This window comes from Tiliqua scincoides, chromosome 2 (genome assembly GCF_035046505.1).
Source record: "Tiliqua scincoides isolate rTilSci1 chromosome 2, rTilSci1.hap2, whole genome shotgun sequence".
NCBI classification, from domain to species: domain Eukaryota; kingdom Metazoa; phylum Chordata; class Lepidosauria; order Squamata; family Scincidae; genus Tiliqua; species Tiliqua scincoides.
The window spans coordinates 75055758-75076080 of NC_089822.1; the positions used below are offsets into that span (position 1 = coordinate 75055758).

Sequence of the window (20323 nt, forward strand, 5' to 3'; positions counted from 1 at the left end):
GGAACTTGCCATATTTACTGCGCCACCTTCTCCAGCTCCGCTTCTAAGGAAGACAACATGTATTTGGTGTATACACATGGAATAAACACATGTACATTTTAATGTCAGCAGTAGAATGCTGATAAAAACAGAGGTGGAGTGTGGGTCGCGTGCAATCTTGCTGCCCAACTGCGTATTGAATGAACCCAAAATGCTGAATGTATAAACCAGGCTTTCAACGCTATATATATATATATATATAGAGAGAGAGAGGCTGTTTCCTAGCCCTGAGAAACCATTCAAAATAAGTAAGAGTTTTTGAAAAGCATCACTTTCCACAGCATGTAACCAACCTTATGGGAGATGATAGAACAGTAAAGTGTGTGAAGAGATGCTACAGGAACTTCAGAGAGGTACATTTTAGGTACAAATCAACAACTTAAAACCTGCAGTCAACTTACGGATTCTGAGTGTTCCATAACAGCTAAAATAAAGACAACATATTCTTGGCCGTTTTGAAGCTGCTTGTTCTCAAAACCACCATACTTATTCTGATCCCCCAGGGTGAACTCAGTAGGAAGAACTTCAAAGTGTGCTGCAATATATGGCTTTAAATCTGCTTCTCTCCCCAAACGAATGCTCCTGCGTTTCCGTGCTATCTCCTTAAGTAGCTTCAGGGTAGGAAACAAAGAAAATAGAAAAAGGAGAGAGGAAAAACAGAAAGATAACAGTAAACAACATAAATGCAACTTATTCACTGACTGATGGAAAAAAAAAATTAAATTCTGCTATAGGAAATACAAAAATACAATTTATCCCATTTCATGACAAACCAGTACAGTACAGTAAAGCTATAGTAAATCTGATCACTTGTTACTATAGACAAGAAATAAGCTCCAACGTACTGTTCAATAAGGAAACACTGGCTGCAATTCTTTATACATTGACATGGGACACAGCCCAATCTTGAGCTGCCCGGTGTGCGGGGCTGCCACAGCATCAAAATGGCTGCTGTGACATCCTGAGTGTGTTGAGCGGTGGTTCCTTGGGGGAAGGGGACATTTGTCCCCTTCCCCCGAGTAAGGTAAGCAGCCCCATAATGGGGCTACTCGCCTCTGTGCCAGCTATTTAGCTGGTGCAGAGTCAAGAAGCCTCATGTCGGGCCAAGAGGCCCGACATGGGGCTCTGGATCTGGAGGAAATTGACTAGAATGGGAGCCTAGATCTACCTGCCAGGTAGACCTGGGTTCCCAATTTAACTTGTGTCCTCCATGGTTGAGATTCTCTGGGCAAGTAAACCTGGGCTCCCACCTGGACTTGGAGCCCAGATCTACCAGCTGGGTAGGCCTGGCCTTCCATTCCAGCCAACTGTACCAAGTCCAGGCAGAAGCCCAGGTCTACCCAGTTAGTAGATCTAGGTTCCAAGTCCAAGTGGAAGCCCAGGCCTACCCAACCAGTGAACCTCGGCCATGGAGGCCATAAGTTAAATTGGGAGCCTGCCTGGTTGACCTGGGCTCTGAAGTTGGTAGTGATCAAGCCTCCCCCCAAAACAAACACTGCATCAGCCCCTGGCTCCAGGGTGCTGCAACGTACAGTTTGGAAACCCCTGCCTTAGATTATAAGGACTACTAGTGCTTTGGCTATGATCACTGCTTAGGTTTTAAGCAACTGTCTACAATAAAAGTGATGAATATGCAATATATTACATGTCAAATGGCAGACAGCACAATATTTTAAAATTGCCATCAAATGAATACAGAACAGACTGATAATTATGAAGAGCTGCAAACTAATTTCAGAAATACTAATGTCAATATAGGAAGAAAAAGATAAATAGCCAGTGGATTTTAATTCATGGTGACTTGCCCAAAGACTTTCAGTTATGATATAGTTAAAACTGTATTTGAAATCCAAATCTAGACATCTCAAATATATCCTATCTGCGACTTCAAACATCTAATAACCACAGAAAACCGATGTTTCATAGCTTACACTGCATAGCGCCTTTTACCCTCTAATCAAAATATTTTTATATCACATTCTTTCCCATTTCATCTCCATTCATAGCAGTTTGCTGTGATTACTAGTCACCCACAGAAGAGTGAAAGAAGGAACTTATATATTCAATGGGCTGTATGCTAAAAAAGTTCATTCTGTCTAAGCACCATTGACAGTCATCTGTGATTTTTAACTACCAGTCCAACCTTACCTTAAATCCCCACCCACAGCACCAGAACAAGCATGTACTGCATCCCATGGGGGAGTTTCATGTCCTGGAAGACTCCACTGGGTAAAGAAACATTTGTTCCCTTGCCTGGGGGTAAGCCTCCATTATGGCGTGATCAAACCTGTGCCAGTTACTTTGCTGGCACAAGTCTGAGTGTACACAGGAAGGAGAATCAAGACCGAGAAGGGAAATGGGATATCAGTGGCAAAAACAGACAAATCGGTATGTCAATCAAATTTTGGAACAGATCTCGGAACAGATTATTAAGTAGAATGTCTGAGTGTACTTAGAATGTACAAGGTGGCCCCCGTATCTGTAATTTTACATAACCGTGAATTGTATCTGCAGGGCCCTCCTTTTGCGCCCCCTCTGGAGACAAGGGGAGGCCTGGGCTCCCCTCATCTCTGGAGAGTCTTCTGTGGCCCACAGAGGCCGCGGCAACCACCTTCAGAATGGCCTAAAAGGGAAAAAAAACTACCGCTACTTCTGGTTTTACAATAAAAAATGTCACTTCTGGTTTTATCATAAAAACAGAAGTCACTTTTTTTGCCCTTTAGGCTATTCTGAGGTTTGCAGCATCTATGGGTGGTCATGCGTGACGTCTGCAGGCCTCAGAAAGTTTCCAGAGGTGAGGGGAGCTGGGCTCCCTTCACCTCAGGAGGACAAGGGGGCATCCCTGGTTATCCACCGTTTCAATTAACTGTGGAGGGTTCAGAAACCAAACCCCCATGGATACCGAGGCATGCCTGTAATTGGGCAATTTCTAGGAGCCAGAATGGGTTTATCAAGTTGCGCCGGACTAATTTCATCTCCTGTTTTGAGACAATGACTAGCCTGAGAGATCATGGGAATGCCATTTTATCTCCCATGCAAAGATTTTAAAATGGGCAACCACTTGGGGATACTCAGGGGACTGCAAAAGGAAGCCAACTTAACGCTGGGGCTCCTAGCGGCTTTGCGGGTTGCCATTTTTCCCCACATGATTCTGCTACAGTGAAATCAGGAAGCATAGGTTTCACAACAATGAGAAAGTCACACACATAATTATGAAGCTACTAAGATGTCAATAGTTCCTGCTTCCACTTACGGCAGGGAATCTATTCTGGCAAAAAGGCTGGACATTGGATGATTAAATGTCATTGCCAAACCTCCAGGTTGCTGAGCTCCCAGAAGTGGCTGAGCAGATTTTGGCCTGGGAGATGAGGCCTCCTGTCCAATTTGCTGTGCACCAGACAGGGCATGGCATAGTTTACATTGGTTCTTGGGGAAAAGTGCCTGTTGATCAGCAATAGGCTGGAGCCTGCTGGCTGGATGACACTGGGGAGCAGGCTGGATCCAACTTGTAGGCTGTAGGTTGCGGAGACCTGGTCTAAGGAATAACCATGCACTAAGGAGACCCAGAACCTTAAAACAGGAGGCAGCAGTTTTAAAAAAAGAAAATAAAGGGGGGGAAAGGGAGAGCAACATGGGTTTAGGAAAACATTTAACTTTCCTCACCTCCAGTTCCAAGTTATTATATACCTCAGTGTAGGCATAATGACAAACCGTGAATATCACTAGCAAAACAATCAACCCAAAAGAAACCAAGGGCTTGTGAAGTATGCATGAAATTCAGAGATCTGTTTGTGAACTTTTAACTACCTTCAGAGAATGGAGGCACTAATGACTGCACTTATCCTAACTGTGCTAAATTCACTAGGATAGTGATTCTCAAACTTTTAGCACCGGGACCCACTTTTTAGAATGACAATCTGTCAGGACCCACCAAAAGTGATGTCATTAACCTGGAAGATATATTATGGCTGGAAGTGACATCATCAAGCAGGAAAATTAACAACCCCCAAATGACAAAATAAATCAAATTGAAGTATAAGTTTAAAAATTTATTTAAAATAAAAAGAACCCTGCTAACCCTTCCAAGCAGTTGCTGATCTGTTTAAAAAAAATTCCCCAAATATCCCAAAGCCTGCAATCCTATTCACATTTACCTGGGAGTAAACCCCATTGGCTATCACTGTTAAAGGCATATGCACAGTAGCCTGTTCAAAGTACAGATCTGTAACATTTCCCCAGATGCAGTCACATGCCATGGTAGAATCAAGTCTAATAGATTATAAATAAAATACACATTGAAAATGAATGGGGACACACCTGAAATTGGTTCACAACCCACCTGGTGGGTCCTGATCCACAGTTTGAGAAACACTACGCTAGGACATGTTCAAACCTAGTTGTTAATATCACTAGTCATTACATGATAACAATGCTGCAGAAAACCTCACTGGTTAAAACTGAAATACCAATTTCTATTAATAGTATTTAAAAACAGTATATTTAAAAAGCTGATTATTTGTGTCCATTAGTTTCCTGAGCTGCAGAAAGTGTATACCTGTACTAGAGAAAATGGGCTGGATCCTAACTTACCTCTCCATGAACACAATTTCTTACATTCCTGGAAGGAGTGTACACATATGTGTACCCCTTCTGTGATTGAAATTGTCTTGATGTGAGTTGAAAGAGTCAATTTACAGAGCAATAAATCAGGATCCAATTCCACATTTCCCTTAATTGCAAATATTAAAATTGTGTGCTTGCCTTGTCGCTAGAACTACAGGAATGCTAGTCTGTACTGTGGCAGCTGCATAGATTTTTTTCAGACCATGCAAAAAGTGCTGGAGAATGTGTCGTCAAAGCTGGACATTGTGCCATTAAAGGTCAGATAAACTTATGGGTGTGTGGTGAGTGAGTCAGAGAGGGGGGGGGGGGATGATGGAAATCTCTGTATCATCTAATTCACATGAATGAATAGACCTGAAGTGCACCCCTTCTTCATTCATATTTCAGATATAGATGAGGCTGTTGTCATATATCATTAACATCAAATGTATCCCTTGAGGGATTTTTTTTCTCTGATCAAGGTTAGATTGGAAAGCAATGAAGTCATAAAAATCTGCTACCAAATGCTAGAACATAATATATTCTCCTTATTCATGTAGCTTTCACAACATTTAGAAATGCATTTTTACATTACTAAGAACCGATCCTAAACATTTTTACTTGGGAGTAAATCTTACTGATTTCAATAAGACTTAGGATTTCAATTGAAGGTTGTGATTATTATGTTTCATTTTATATTGCTTTGGGGGATTCTGAACAATAGTGCAAACATACCCATCTGAGCATGATAAATAAAACAGGGGAAGGAATTATTTTTTCTCCAAGATTAAACATCACAATATTTAACATCCAATAAAGTGGTACACAAAATACAAATGGCCTAAAAAATATCAGTTAGCTAGTTTTTTGTTGTTGTTCTTAAAGAATACTTAATTGGAGGCTATAAAGCGTGAGAATCTTCTTCAAAGAATCTATGAATGGATACTATTTAGCATAAAATCTGTTAGGCCTCTGGAGAGCAGAACCTGAAATGTTACCTTGTCCCTTGTTGCCTCATTCCATACCATGAAATAAAAACAATCTCCAATGCTCAGCTAACACAATTTAGAAGGGGTATTTAGAAGGGGAAGTTCTTTATAAGTGATGTTTGCCATACTTTCAAACATTATTAACAAGACCAATCTAGAGCCCATGTTAATATTTTGTCCTGATGTTTCTCACTTCATGAGAATCTTGGAAAAAATAATTCCTTCCTCTTATAGTTCCAGATATTTTGTTTCTGCTGTTCAATGTGTATTAGCACTCTAACAGCACATTTCCATGCATGCCTACACATTGCATTCAATGGGGCTTACTCTTAGGAAAGTTTGGATAGGACTGCAGCCTAAGAGACATTTCTAATGTGAGCATTGCCTTATGATGTAGAAGCCCTGCATTCAAGCTCCCTACAGGGATACAGATTTTTGCAGAGATCTTGGAAAACAATCTATATGCCTCTGTTGCTTCTTTTGCAAAAGTTCCATTTATTGGTGCCTCCAACTTTTACTAGAGCTGGATCTGCTAATACTGAAGGCAGCAGTGAAGACAAGTTTGTGTGGCTGAACAGTCCTTGAACTGTCCGTACTTGCTTTGTCAAGTAATTTTTTAGTTTGCAATTGGAAAACCAATAATGTAGGAAGCTGAAGGTTTTTCTCCCCCTTTATACCCAAACATTTATACCTGGAGTCAATATCTTGCCAATTTGTTCATGATCAGAAAACAGTGTAAAACTCTGACAGAACAGAGTGTTACACTTTAAACTTTAGAACAGATAAAAGAAAATATTTCTTTACTCAGCGTGTGGTTGGTCTGTGGAACTCTTTGCCACAGGATGTGGTGATGGTGACTGGCTTGGACGCCTTTAAAAGGGGATTGGACAAGTTTCTGGAGGAAAAATCCATTGCGGGGTACAAGCCATGATGTGTATGTGCAACCTCCTGATTTTAGAAATGGGCTATGTCAGAATGCCAATGCAAGAGAGGGCACCAGGATGCAGGTCTCTTGTTATCTGGTGTGCTCCTTGGGGCATTTGGTGGGCCGCTGTGAGATACAGGAAGCTGGACTAGATGGGCCTATGGCCTGATCCAGTGGGGCTGCTCTTATGTTCTTATGACACTACAGCATGGTTGTACAATAATATGAATCTGTTCACTGAAATCTTAGTAAAAGAGAAAAGGTGAATGTAACTGTGGAAGGATTTAGACTGCTCAGCTCTGCCCCCATTTGTCCACAGAAATCAAAGGTATACACCCTGCATCGCTCTTCATAAACCTGAAGTTCTATGCCCAAATCAATGCCTGCTTGTCTTTATGAATATGTCACCATGTACAGAATTCCCATATAAGGAATGGTTTCCCAAGGGCTTTAATATAGGGTACACATTGCCACTGCACACTTGGAAATCAGGTATGGTAAGGATGAGTGCTGGTGTTTGTGTAAGCACATCATATGGAGTGATACGCTACACAAATTTAAGCAGGTTGTTGGCATGCAAATAAAATTTAATGTATGAGACCTTGCAAATCTATAGTCAACAAAGCAAAAATAGTCTTTCAGTCAACTTCTGATATTTTTCTGTCCTTTCAACAGTTACCACTGAAGGCAATTCAGAAAGATATATTAAAGGCTTCAACTCTCTATTAGAAACAATTTTCATTTTCCAGTCAATGCATATCTTATTTCTTCCACCATTAATTCTACAATGCAAACTCAATTGGATCTGTAAAAAGTGGGAGAGAACCCATCTTGACCCAAAATGTTTCTGAATTAATAAATGTTCTTTATCAAAGTATTATACAGATTAATGCACCACAACTTACACAATGATTAAAATGACCCTTTATTATGGGAAGCAGCAGCACAGACCCAAAGAACTTAATTACAAAGAAGTTCAATGTCATCTAGGAGTACGTGGACTGGAATCTGTACATGTTACTGAATTTAAGTCATTTCTGCCCAACGTTGCATATATACAACAGGGAACAAATGCGTACACCTGTGGGCTGGGCAAAAATGGGTTAACTGTGTAGTTCTCCATGTTAAACAAGTCTGCAAATAGCAAGTCATTCTCTATAACTAAATGGCTATTTTTTTATTGTTAAGGACATACGAACGTAAGAAGAGCCCTGCTGGATCAGCCCAAAGGCCCACCTAGTCCAGCTTTCTGTATCTCACAGAGACCCAACAGATGTCTCCGGGAGCACTGAAGACAAGCTACCTGCATCCTGTTGCCACTCCTCTGCTTCTGGCATTCAGAAATGGCTACTTCTAAAACTGGGAGTTTGCATATTGTCATTAAGGCTTGTAACCTCGATGCACTTTTCCGCCATAAATCTATCGAAACCCATTTTAAAGACATCTAGGCCAGGTACCAATCCCAGGTACTGCATAGAATTGGTTTATAAATTCATTAGAATAGTGATTAAGCCTTAAGTAGTCCTGTTAAAAATGAGAACTGGTTCCCTTCCTATCATTAGGGATTTTCTACTACTAACATTTTTGTAGCACACCTAGTTTTCTACCAATACGCATATCAGCTACAATCAGAGCTGTACGTGTTAAAAAAAAAAAGTCATTGTTGATGACACTATTAGTAACAAAAGATGGGAATTTCTTGAATGAAGGTCAAAGTCAGCTTGCAGTGATCTACATTTTGTACAATAGTCTCAAGTGGGCAGGAAAGCTTCCACGTGCATATGTGGAAACCACTTTTCCTAGATGCTCTAGTACTGGCTATATAAATAGCTCTGCCATCTCTCACCCTGCTGATACCATAAATATGAATGTAACAGGCATAGGAAAGTCATAGAAGCAAAAGGGGGGCAACACTGAAGTAGCAACAAAGAAGTTTTTATCTCCAGGCCTGCAGAGATAAAAATTACAGAAGGTCCCTGATTTACAGATATCTGAGTTATGAACAGGCTTGGTTGGGGCTTTGAAGCAGGCACAGCTGTGAAGACATTGGCAAAGCAAACAATAGAAGCTGACTGAAGATCACGGGAGCAGCTCAAGAACTTTGAAAATTGTGACCCCTTGCTGTGGCAATGGGGGAAAAACTACAGCTCAACAGTATCAAATTACACTGAAAATCCATGAGGATTCATGGGGAGAGGAGGATGAAGGAAGTAAGCTTGGCCAAGGCTGTTTGGGTACAGGGTTAACTGAGAGTTTGCAAGCTACAGGGCAGCACAAATATTGTATGAGAAAAGTGAGTCCTTTAATGGAGGCGACTCCAACAACAGAATTAAAAAGCACAGCCGTGTTTTAGCAGTACTAAGTAGGAAAAGGAGGGAGGGTAGGGTTAAAGTTGAGTTTGATTGAGGGCCCCGACTGCTGCCACCTACTCTCTCTAAGAAGAAAACAAATAAAATCTTACAATTATGATTAATATCATGAAAAATTAAGACCACAGTAAAATTCTTAAGATTAATATGTTGAAAAATTAAGACCAAAGGAACATTCTTAAGATAGCTTTCTTCTGCGTTGTCATTACTTGTCCAATGGACACCCAAAAGTCATACTTTTGCACACAGGCATGTCTTTGTCCTGTTGACAGGCAAGTCTCTGAGTTACAGATGGCTGTGTTGGCGCTCACGTCCTTCAGTGGTGCTTTCATACAGGCAGTGCTGGGCCAGCAAAAGCTGGATGTTTCAACTTAAGCACATTTTGACTACATACCTTCATAACCTAACCTAACATGTACTTAAGTAAGGGACCTATGACCCAAATCTATGGGCCTTTTACGACAGCTTATCTCCTGATACACTGGTAAGTCACAAACATTGTTAAGTCAGAGGTAGCTTATCTCCTGATACCAATGTTTGTGACTTAAGTGTAAGTCAGAGGTGGGCAGATGTCATGGGCAGGGAGGGGGACATTAGGAGGAGTTTTGGGATAAGGAGAGAGGAGGGCAAGTGAGGATTCCAGTGGCAGCATGGTATGTAAAGATTCTACTGCCTTTTTCCCAGACCTTCCTGCCCCTTTCCTCTCATTGGACTTATACCAGCTACATAGCTGGCCTACTCAGAGGTAAGTAAAAAACATATTTTGGAATGGCTGCATGCTATATCATGGTGGGTGTTAGGATTGGGTTTTCAGTGTAATGTAAACTATTATGGCTGCCTTTTACACATACTGGTGCATTGCCTTCTTCTGAGGAATTTTTTTACAAAATAAATCTTCAAAAATGAGGACTATATTGACTGTCTGATGTCCTACATCAGGTAAAGGCCAAATTCCTCTAAGCTGAAACATGTGGCTCTCATGTGGATAAACTGGATAAATGTGTGTGACCATGGAGAAAGTTGCTAAGTAAGGGCCCAATCCTATGGTCCGCACCTCACCTCTGTGGCATGACCATAGTTGCAAACATGCCATAAGGCACATTTGCGGTGGCCTGGCGGTGCCTGCGACTGCCGGGCTGCGGAATAGCAAACAGGGTGGGGATGGGGGTGTTCCGGGGAGAGGGGAGGCCAGCGTGATGCGGGGGGGGGAGCGGGGAGGCCAGTGTGACGTGGGGAGGGGGAAGTACCAAAGGCGAGCCTGGAGGCAGGCGAGTGGAGGATCCGCGGAGCTCTGCTCTGCAGGATCCTAGGCGTTCATGGAGACTGCATGCCTTGCACAAGCGCCTTTACTTCAGTGGCACCCTTTGGGCGCCACTAAAGAAAGTACCCCCATTGCGGGGCTTCCTCCCTTACCCGGGGGACGGGGACAAACGTCCCCTACTCCCGAGGTGCCTCCCGCACTAGCGTGGGAGGCGCTGGATTCAGCAGCAGCCCTCGTGGTGCCGCCGAGCAGGGGCTCCCCAGGCAGCTCAGGATTGGGCTGCCCATTAGGATTGGGCTGTAAGTTGGTCACAAAGAATGAATTTTAGACTATGTCTCAAATAGCAGAGAAAATTGTTCTTGAGATCTGCCGCTACTGCTCAATTATGACTTTAGATACATGATAATTTAAGAATGCATGTTTCTGTCCAGGAGAGAAAGCTAGTGATTCCTAACTCTGGTTGTTGTGATTATCTGTATTTGATGTTTAAAAATCCTTTTTGGGTTCTCATAATACCCTTCCAAGTCTCGACAGGTTGCAATTGTCAAGAGTATATCCATCTTTCTAGAAAAGAAGCTGCCCTTTGAAGAAACCTTATAAAAATATAATAAACTCAAAATGCCACACGTGTCAAAATACTTCAACAGATTGGATTGTATCCAAAGTTACGCTCATGGTAGGAGCTGAATGAGGAGCTCATTCAACCGTCGGTGGAGCTGAACAAACCATGTCGGGGTGAGTGACGTCAGCCAAACATTTTTCTTTTGGTAACTCTTTTTCTTGTCATGCTCCTGAGAGTAGCAGCAGCAGTTTCAACCACACTTGAAGTGTTGATACCATTCCCAGTAGCTGGGGCCTCCATCACATTACATGGCATAGGAAATTTTCTGGTGCTTTCTTACCAGAAACATTGGCCAGAGGCTTCCCAGAGGGGGGAGCAAAGCACTAAGTTCTCCAGGTACCTGAATGCCCATGTAAGGCAGCCCCTCTCCCTTGCATTTAGAGCCATTCGCAGCTGCGAAAGCAAAGTGGAGGCATCCCCGAATGGCTCTGAGGAGGAGGGGCCGCTTTACACAGTTGTTCAGGCACCTGAAACACTTACTGCTTTGCCCTCCCCCCAGGGAATGTCACTGACATTGACAACTGGCAGGAGCAAGCTCTCTGCACCTGAAGGGCTGCTAAAGCCACTGCTGCCCTCACAGGTGCTGCAAGGGGAAAAAAAGGAATTTTAAAAAGTAGCTCTACCGTCACAAAAAAGGAGCAAGCCCCTCGCCACCCAGCGAATGATCACAACTTTCTGGAAATACGTGCATGAGGCTTTGAGTTCCTGGGATTTGTTTCCCCACCCAGGCCTGCAAAATGGCTTTAATTCTTGCACTTTCTGCACATGGAAGGGCATCTTGGCATCTAATCCACTCGATCAGTGGTTTTCAAACTTTTTCATCTCATTACACACTGGCAAAGCAGTAAAACCAGCAAGGCACACCACTATTTTTTGGACCATGCTGCCGGTGGGGGGCTCACACCCCCCAATAGCATTAATAAATGACCCTCCCCCAAACTCCCAAGGCACACCTGCAGACCATTCGCAGCACACCAACGTGCTGTGGCATATTGGTTGAAAATTGTTGCATTAGATGAACTAATCTGCCTATATACAAGGTAGAAATGGACTAATAATGCAATCCGATGCATGCCTGCTCAGAAGCAAGAGCCATTGTGTTCAGTGAAGCTTGCTCCCAGGAAAATGTGTATAGAATCGCCACCTAAATATGTCTTAACTGTTCAACCTCTCCATTATTAGCATGCTAGTATGCAAGGCGCTTCTTTCTTTAAATGGCATTTAATTCTGGAGGAGAAAGAAAAAGCGCTTGAGAGAAATATTTTCTAATTAGTAATATTCCAGTACAGGAGAAACAGGTAAAGAGCCTGTGAGGTAGGTCAAATGTTAAACTGCAGAGCAAATTACAATTTAGGATTTGATTCAGCCTTAGCAAACACCCCATTAACAAACTAGACCTTTACTGGAGTTCATATCAACAGTGATTATACATTTGCTGACAACTCGTTTCACCTTCTGCATTATGTCTTCCAATTTGAACAAAATATTAACACCAACAAAGATCAGATAGTTTGTGTGCCTCATTGTGGCTTAATGTCCCTTAATTTAAGCAATTAGTTTTTTGTTTTTGTCCCCAGAGGCTAACTCCAATACAAATGATAAGATTTCAAAAGTCAAGCTTGATGACATAGGTACATTAATTGGACACAACCATTAAGACTGCTACTATGACAAACATTTTTTTCAGAAGTAAAGAGCTAAAATAAGCATATGGTACCTCATCTAATTCCATTTCGTCCGGGCTCTCCCGTGGTTTCATAAATTTCCCATCAGACTTCTTTATTAAAGGCACAATTACTATATAGTAACCTCTGCAAAGGAAACAAAAGATAGCAATGAAATTCACATAACAAGAAATGGATGATCAGGTTGATTCAGTTTAAAGGACACTTCAGTACAGAACAATCTCTAAGTAATAATATGCTAGCCAGCAGAATCGAGTCCGTGAAAACCTTGGACAGGGAAGCTTCTTCTTTGGTAATATGTTTAAGACTCTCATTGAATTAATTCAATTAATTCTTAATTGAATTAATTACAATTATTATTAATTGAATTAATTACAATTATATATCTATCCGTTTTAAGCAGTCAGGTTTGTTTTTCCCTGTCCCACAGCCAGTCTGTTAATTGTGCTCTGTATTGAAATATTTTGAAAATACACTTGTGGGATTCTGAATAGTCGATGTGGACCATGCATTAGCTAAAGGAAGTTTGCACATGTAAGCTTTCCGACCCTCTTCTCCACACAACAACCTTGTGCTTTGCTTAAAACACTTTTTCTAATAATGCACAGGAATGGGATGGGATTACATGTGGGGCAAGGGCATGCAGAAAGGAGGAGGAATTATCAATAATCAGGTGGTGGCACCTTCCATATGCAGAGTTCCGCTTGTGGGGAAAAAATGAGCAGATTACACAAGAACCTTAGAAGAGCATTTCTCAATGTTTGACCCCTGCTGTACTACTTTGCATAGTCCACCTATTGGAAGCACCACCAGAAATAACTGCCAATGATGTCATCACCAGTTACTTCTGGACTGGAAGGTCAGATACAATGCAAGAAACACTGATAAGAGGCTCTTGGAGGATAGGATGTGAGAAAAGCTCCTGCTGAAGCTCTGCCTGCCGAGCTGAACCTCCTACCACTGTTTGTCACATTGTATTGCAGGTCTCACTGTGAAGTGGCAGGGGTCTAGGGAGGTGTTTCTCAAACTGTGGGTCGGGACCACTAGGTGGGTGGCGAGCCAATTTCAGGTGGGTCCCCATTCATTTCAATATTTTATTTTTAATATATTAAAATTGATGCTACCATTGTATGTGACTGCCTTTGGAGAAATGTTACAGATCTATGCCTTTAACAATTAAAAAAACAGATATATAACCCCTGCTAACTGGTAAGAGGCACTTTTCCAAGTGGGTGCTCCTCTTTTATTTAGCAAGGGGAAAGTAACTGGCCCACCTCACCCCAGCAGTGTCTTTTCTAGCGGCTGTCTGCTGGTGTTGCATCTTTTTAGATTGTGAGCCTTTAGGGACAGGGAACCATTAGTTATTTGATTTTTTCTGTAAACCGCTTTGGGAACTTTTTGTTGAAAAGGGGTATATAAATACTGTTGTTGTTGTTGTTGTTGTTGTTGTTGTTGTTGTTGTTGTTGTTGTTGTTGATGATGATGATGATGATGATGATGATAGGATTTTTATTTCAAAAATACGTATGTATTTATTGATTTTCACTTTTATGCTTTGAAGAAAAAGGTCTTGAACGGTATATGGTTTATTTTATGAACAAAGATACTTTCCTCAACTTTCAAATCTTGTACCAGCTCGTCTATTTGCATATTGTAATTTTGTCCTAAAGCAGTGAATGGTTTCGTCGCAATTGTTTCATTGTGGGAAGTAAGTTAAATTCAAACATGGTATACAAACAATCTCAAAAAGACACCTCCTTCTCTTGTGGTTTTTAAGTGACAACAGAAGACTTTCTTCTATGATGCTTTATTTGTTCTTGCCTGCTGCTTTTGTATTGCTTTTATGTATTATTTCTTTTCCATTGTCTGTCTTATGCCATTTTTAACGCTAATTTGTCACTGGAAATCATCTTCTGCGTATTCTTTTATAAAAATAAAACGGAAATTCTTGCTTCAATGACTGTCCAGTCTCAAGAATGTTGGCTTGCACTTTCTGAGCTTACATTTTTACTGTAACACGCCTGCATGTGAGTCCTATAAGATGGCTTATATCCACTGCATATGAACTCCATTTCATCCAATATAAGAGAATGGTAAGTCCAGAAATGTATAATCATTGTCACTCCATCCAGAATAGTGAATTACCATGTTTTCCAATATAAGCAGCTGCATATAATGAGCACCAAAAAAAACTATATACCCAAATATATGAGATAAACTGAAACCCAGTGTTTCAGAAACTAACTATACCTTTAGGGCAACATAGGATTGAAAAAGCAGCACGGAGGAGTGGAATAAAAGTATCTCTTGTTATGCACTGACATGAATTTTAGTAGATTGTCCCTTTAAAAAAATAATTTATATCCATTATCTTTCTTTGCCCCATATCAGCAGTTATAGAAGGTGCACAACAAGTTTCATTTCTTGAAAATGACTCCCCACAACCTGTTTTCTAACACAGCAGCAATTCTCCTAATGGAACCGAATCACTTGCAAAATCAATACACATAGGTAGCCAGGTCGGATTACTACATTTTATCATTTTTCATCCGAGAAGCCATTAAGATCTCGTGAAACTTCTGCTCAAGGATTCCATACAGACAAGACACAGTTGTAAGTATAGGTTCAAATTGCACATAAAAAATCATGATGGCTTCTTAAAAGAAAGTATGCACAGGCATTGATGTGCATTCTAGTGATTCACTTCCTTTACTCTAAACTTAGTTCTAGCAAAATGGCTAGGAAGATGGATCAAGCACAGATCCACCCTCATAAGATTGCCAATAAATCTTGCTAAGTGCTGACTTGACTGTTTAATGTTCTCAGCAATACCATTTTCAATTAGATAAGAAAATTGAGTCTCGAAAAATAAAAAGAACAAACACTTAAAATAAAGCAGTACAAACTGATTTGACTCCAGCCAAAATATCAACAAGCTAATAGATCTGACATTTACTGTAGCTGTGCTGCTCATATGCAAAACCTACATTTAAGTGCAATCATTTCCCCAACGGAAATAAAATAATTATTTAACTGCTCTTGATTTCCAAAGCAATTCAAGTGGTTGCAACTACGCTGCTGCTTTCCTTTTTCCCCAACTCCCAAATTCAAGATGGGAGTGAAAGGTTCGTAGTACGTTAACAGTGCAAGCTTATGCAAGTTTACTCAGAAGCAAGTCCTACTATATTCAATGGGACTTACACACTAATTCTAAACCTGGCAATGCCCAGGGCTCCAGTGGTGCCTAAATGGCTACCTCTCGATCCAGTGGGCACTGGGCGAATGCTGGGAATCTCCTTGGGGTAAGGGAGCGTTTGCTCCCTTAGGGTTAGGTAGCAGCTATGCCAATGGTTCTCCTTGCATCTGTGTCCACTTTTGAGTGGGTAAAGACCCAAGGAGGTTCGTGTCAGGCTGCCAGGGCCAGGAGGGAGGTTAGGACACAACAGCAGAAGCTGCTATGGCCTCCCGGGTCCGATCCTTCCCTCCTTCTGTCCTCCCTCCACACTGTTCCGCCTGCTCCCTGCATCCTGCTCGCCCCAAGAAGACATAGCACCAGCTGGTGCTGGAGGAGAATCAGCCGGCTGTCCACCCAGCATGGAGGCCCAGCGTTGGCGGACCCTCCTGTCCAGATGCTGTGGTCAAGCCTTATGATACATCTGTGACACCCAGCACCGGCGCTGGAGTTCAGTACCAGCACTAGAGCCAGTTAGGACTGGACCCTCAGTCCCAGGTAAGTGTACATAGAATTGTGCCGTAAATTTGAAACACAGATCACAAGTGATTGAGAGCCAAAATGGTCTGAACCTGGAAGACCTGAATTCAAAATCTGGCATAATCTATGGCTTCACAGGTCAGCCTTGGCTAAGTCATTTGCTTTCAATTCCCATCAGTAAAACTAGAACAATGACCTACTCCAGTGTTTCTCAAACTGTGGGTCAGGACCCACTAGGTGGGTCGCGAGCCAATTTCAGGTGGGACCCCGTTCAGTTCAATATTTTATTTTTAATATGTTAGACTTGATGCTACCATGGTATGTGACTGTATTTAGGGAAATGTTATAGACCTGTACTTTTAACAAGCTACTATGTGTTTTTAACAATGATAGTCAGTGGGGCTTACTCCCAGGTAAATGTGGGTAGGATTGCAGCCTAGGATTGTTAATAATTTTGCTGCTCGATGATGCCACTTCCGGCCCTGACATCACTTCCAGTGGGTCCCGACAGATTCTCATTCTAAAAAGTGGGTGCTTAATGTGTGAAAACCACTGACCTGCTCTTTTGTTGTAAGCACAAGTAATAGAAACTCGGTAAACCTTTTTCCACATTAATTGTTATAGCCCCAACAAAGAACAAGACCTCTAGTGGCAAATTCTGTATACACTTTTGAAAGATACCCTCACATCCATTAGATATCAATACTGAAGAAGAAATAAAGCAAAGGGGAATGCATTCAAGCAAAAAGAAAACTGTTGTTTACGGTCTCTTAAAAGATGTACTTTATTTTTTTAAACCATTGCAAAAGAGACTATACCTATAGTCTTGTAATTCCTTCCAAAAAAAGTATATCTACAGGAACGGTCTGTTCCACAGGTAACAGAACCTATTACAATTCCTAGAAATGTAAGGGTAACATAGGAAGCCCAAATATTCTGAGTAAAATTATAAAGAAGCATCAAAAATGAACAAGCACAAACAGAACTAAATTCTCCAACTTTGACTTGTATTGTTCAAAACCCAGCACATGCTTGCGTGCTGCTGTGAGCCTGTTCAGATATACTTTGTCCTTGAGATTTGACTTGGGCAAGGCTAGAAACAGGCCTCAGGCTCTTGCTTTCCTTTTCTTGTCCCCAATACTGCACTGTATGGGTAATATACACACTGGGAGATCCCATATATAATTTGGACATGCTCACTCACAGTGCAAGAGAGACCTCCAATTCAAATGCAAACCGGTCATCTCGCTTCTCATTGCCTTTTCTTTGTGCAAGAAGTGCGCAAGCCTGAGAATCACTCCAATATCACCATGGGCAGAATCTTGCGAGGTGGGTAGGAAATGTTTGAACATGACTTTCTTGGACTAGCTATTTCTTTTTATTGTTACATTTCTAAGGCCCAAATCCTAACCAACTTTCCAGCACTGGCATAGCTGTGCCCATGGGACGTGTGCTGCATCCTGCAATTGGGTGGCATTCACGGAGGCCTCCTCAAAGTAAGGGAATGTTTGTTTCCTTGCCTTGGAGCTGCATTGCCCTTAAGTTGGTGCTGGAAAGTGGGTTAGGACTGTGCCCCAAGGCTACAATCCTATCCACACTTTCCTGGGAGTAAGTCCCACTGACTATAATGGGACTTACTTCTGAGTAAACATGTATAGGACTGGGCTCTAAGTTTTTAAAAGAAAGAAGTGTCACTCAGTTCTGCCCTTTTGCATCTCTATTTGAAGGAAATAACATGCTCTTGCACCTGGACAATGATGAAGTACAATGCAAGGAAAGAAGCGTGACCACCTTAGGAAGAAATGGGAGTGGTAGTACAGTAATTTGGCAGTTCTCCTGGACCAGCAAGACCCACCATTTCATGGCTTTCTACTCTGCCTGTGGAACTGCATTGGTCTAATGCGGCAAAAGTCACCTTTCTCTATCTTTTGTTGCAGAGAAGTGGGCAAGAGAAAATGTGAACACCATCCATGCTTGGAAAGTAATTAGAGTACAGGTTAAGGCATCACCCAGGATTAAACTCTCTTTAGATGTGATGCTGCAAATTGGACAGGGACCTGATGGGGACAAAAAGCCCAAGAACAAATCAGTACCAGGAATTGTGTATATGTGCACACTTATTGACTTTATGGTGTACCAGCTGTGCTTGAAAAGCATTTAATGCAAGGTGAATGTATTCTGTCTGGATTCACTTTATTATACAGTTTAATTGCCACATTGACATTTATCATCACAGGTAGGCTTAAAGAGCAATCCCTCTAACATCCTCCCTCACTACATATACACCCAGCAAGCTACAAATGACACTGATAAGAGCTGCAGAAAGCAGGCAGGCAAGCAGGCAATTACTGGGTAGACCAAGGGCAGAGACCTCTGTTTAAATATGACTGTTGGTATGCGAAAAGCAGTGGTAAAATACTGATGGCTGGTTAAAAAAACCAGTTAACAGCAACAGTTTGTATGACATAATAAAACTGCTCTTGTACTCACTAACCTCGAGAAAGCGCTTGACACTCTAGTTAAAAATAAATCCTAAGGTACGGCCATAAGGATTAACTGTAAGGACAAGCAGGTATACGCCACAGTGCAATCAATAGCATGGCTGCTAGTTGTTTCAAACTACTTTATCTCTAACTGGTCTAAGAGAGAATGGAAGAGAGAATGGAAAATATCTGTGAGATATGTTGAGTACAGAGAGTTTGAAACAAAACAGGTTTTGAATTGTTCCTCTCAGAACTGGGAAGTTGATTAGTTGAATAATGCACTGACTGAATGATTGGCTGATCAAATCTGTATTAGTATATTTGACTTTAAAGAAATAAGAACAAAACCAACTTCAAATATGTGGTAAATCAGAATCTGGAATAGATTTTTGATTCCCTGGTTGTGAAAGGAAAATCAACAGGCATAGTGTTGTATCTCATCATACTGAATGGAGTTTCTGACACAAACTGATAAAAGGGGTTTCCTCTAAAAAACGTATGTTAGAAATCCATGGTAAGGGGGTAAGTAAGTAGCAGAAGGCAAGCAGCAGAGTATTAGGGTACTAATTTTTGAAAGGCCCATAGCTTTACCCGTATCAAGAGGTGCTATCATGGGTTGTGGCAAGATTCTTGGAAATATCTTTTACTAGGCTATGGGCCCAATCCTATCCAACTTTTTCAGTGCAGCCCTGAGATAAGGGAATGTTTGTTCCCTTGAGGAGGTCTCTGTGACTGCCTCCCAAGGTGGTGGCTTGAAGCCACTCCAAACTCCCTGGGAACGGGGGTTGGGAGCCTGTATAACTGCCGGATCCCAGGCCTGCCTCCCACTCCCTGCCCAGGGCTGCCCCCCAGCTGCCCTCCCCCGACCCAGAATGCCTCCCTCCCACCTCATCCCCGTCCACCCCAGAGCCTTGTGTTAGCCCAGCTGGGCCGATGCAAGGCTTGACGCATAAGTCACCATGGATTCAGCCTCCCTGTGCCAGCGCACCTCCGTGCGTTTGTGTGGCTTGCTCGTGAGGAGGCAAAAACGTGCTTTACAGCACATTTGCAACCCTCCTGGGCTGGCACAAGGAACTTGCACCGGCCCAAGGGCACCTCTGGATTGAGCCCAAAATGACTTTAATCCTGGACAGCCCACATCCTAAAACATTTAGGGCGCAACCCTAACCAACTCTCCAGCACTAACATAATGGCAATGAAGCTCTGAGGTAAGGGAACAAACATTCCCTTACCTTGAGGAGGCCTCCGTGACTGCCACCCAACTGCAGGATGCAGCACACGTCCCACAGGCATAGCTATCCCAGTACTGGAAAGTTGGTTAGGATTTGGGCCTTAGTGCTTTTTGTATTCATCAGCATATCTTTCTAATGAGCTAAAATTGATAGGAACATCCTAGGATACTGTGGATTTTATCAGCAGCTAGCAAGTAATGATTCTGGGTTAATTTGAAACCCTCTAGGAGAATTCTATTTTCTCAAATCCATGAAATGAATTTTCACTGGGAGATTCAGGACTAGTCCTAGATTAGTTGGATAATGGCATGTTTTCCATTATTTATTGCCTAGACTCAGAAGCTGTCATCATGCATATTTGTTCTATGTTACACCGAGGTATTTTAATAGTGTAAATTCTGAAA

At 41.9% G+C, this 20323-nt stretch overlaps 1 protein-coding gene across 4 annotated transcripts in view; it reads right to left on the reverse strand.

The window, feature by feature from the left end:
- PTPRD (protein tyrosine phosphatase receptor type D) overlaps positions 1–20323 on the reverse strand; it is a 791067-nt gene that overhangs the window by 120170 nt on the left and 650574 nt on the right. For all 4 annotated transcript variants that reach the window (XM_066616307.1, XM_066616305.1, XM_066616306.1 and 1 more), the window contains 2 exons: positions 12525–12618; positions 441–650 (listed from right to left, as the gene is read on the reverse strand). In XM_066616307.1, coding sequence (XP_066472404.1) covers positions 441–650; positions 12525–12618 — 304 coding nt within the window. The remainder of the gene's footprint in view (positions 1–440; positions 651–12524; positions 12619–20323) is intronic.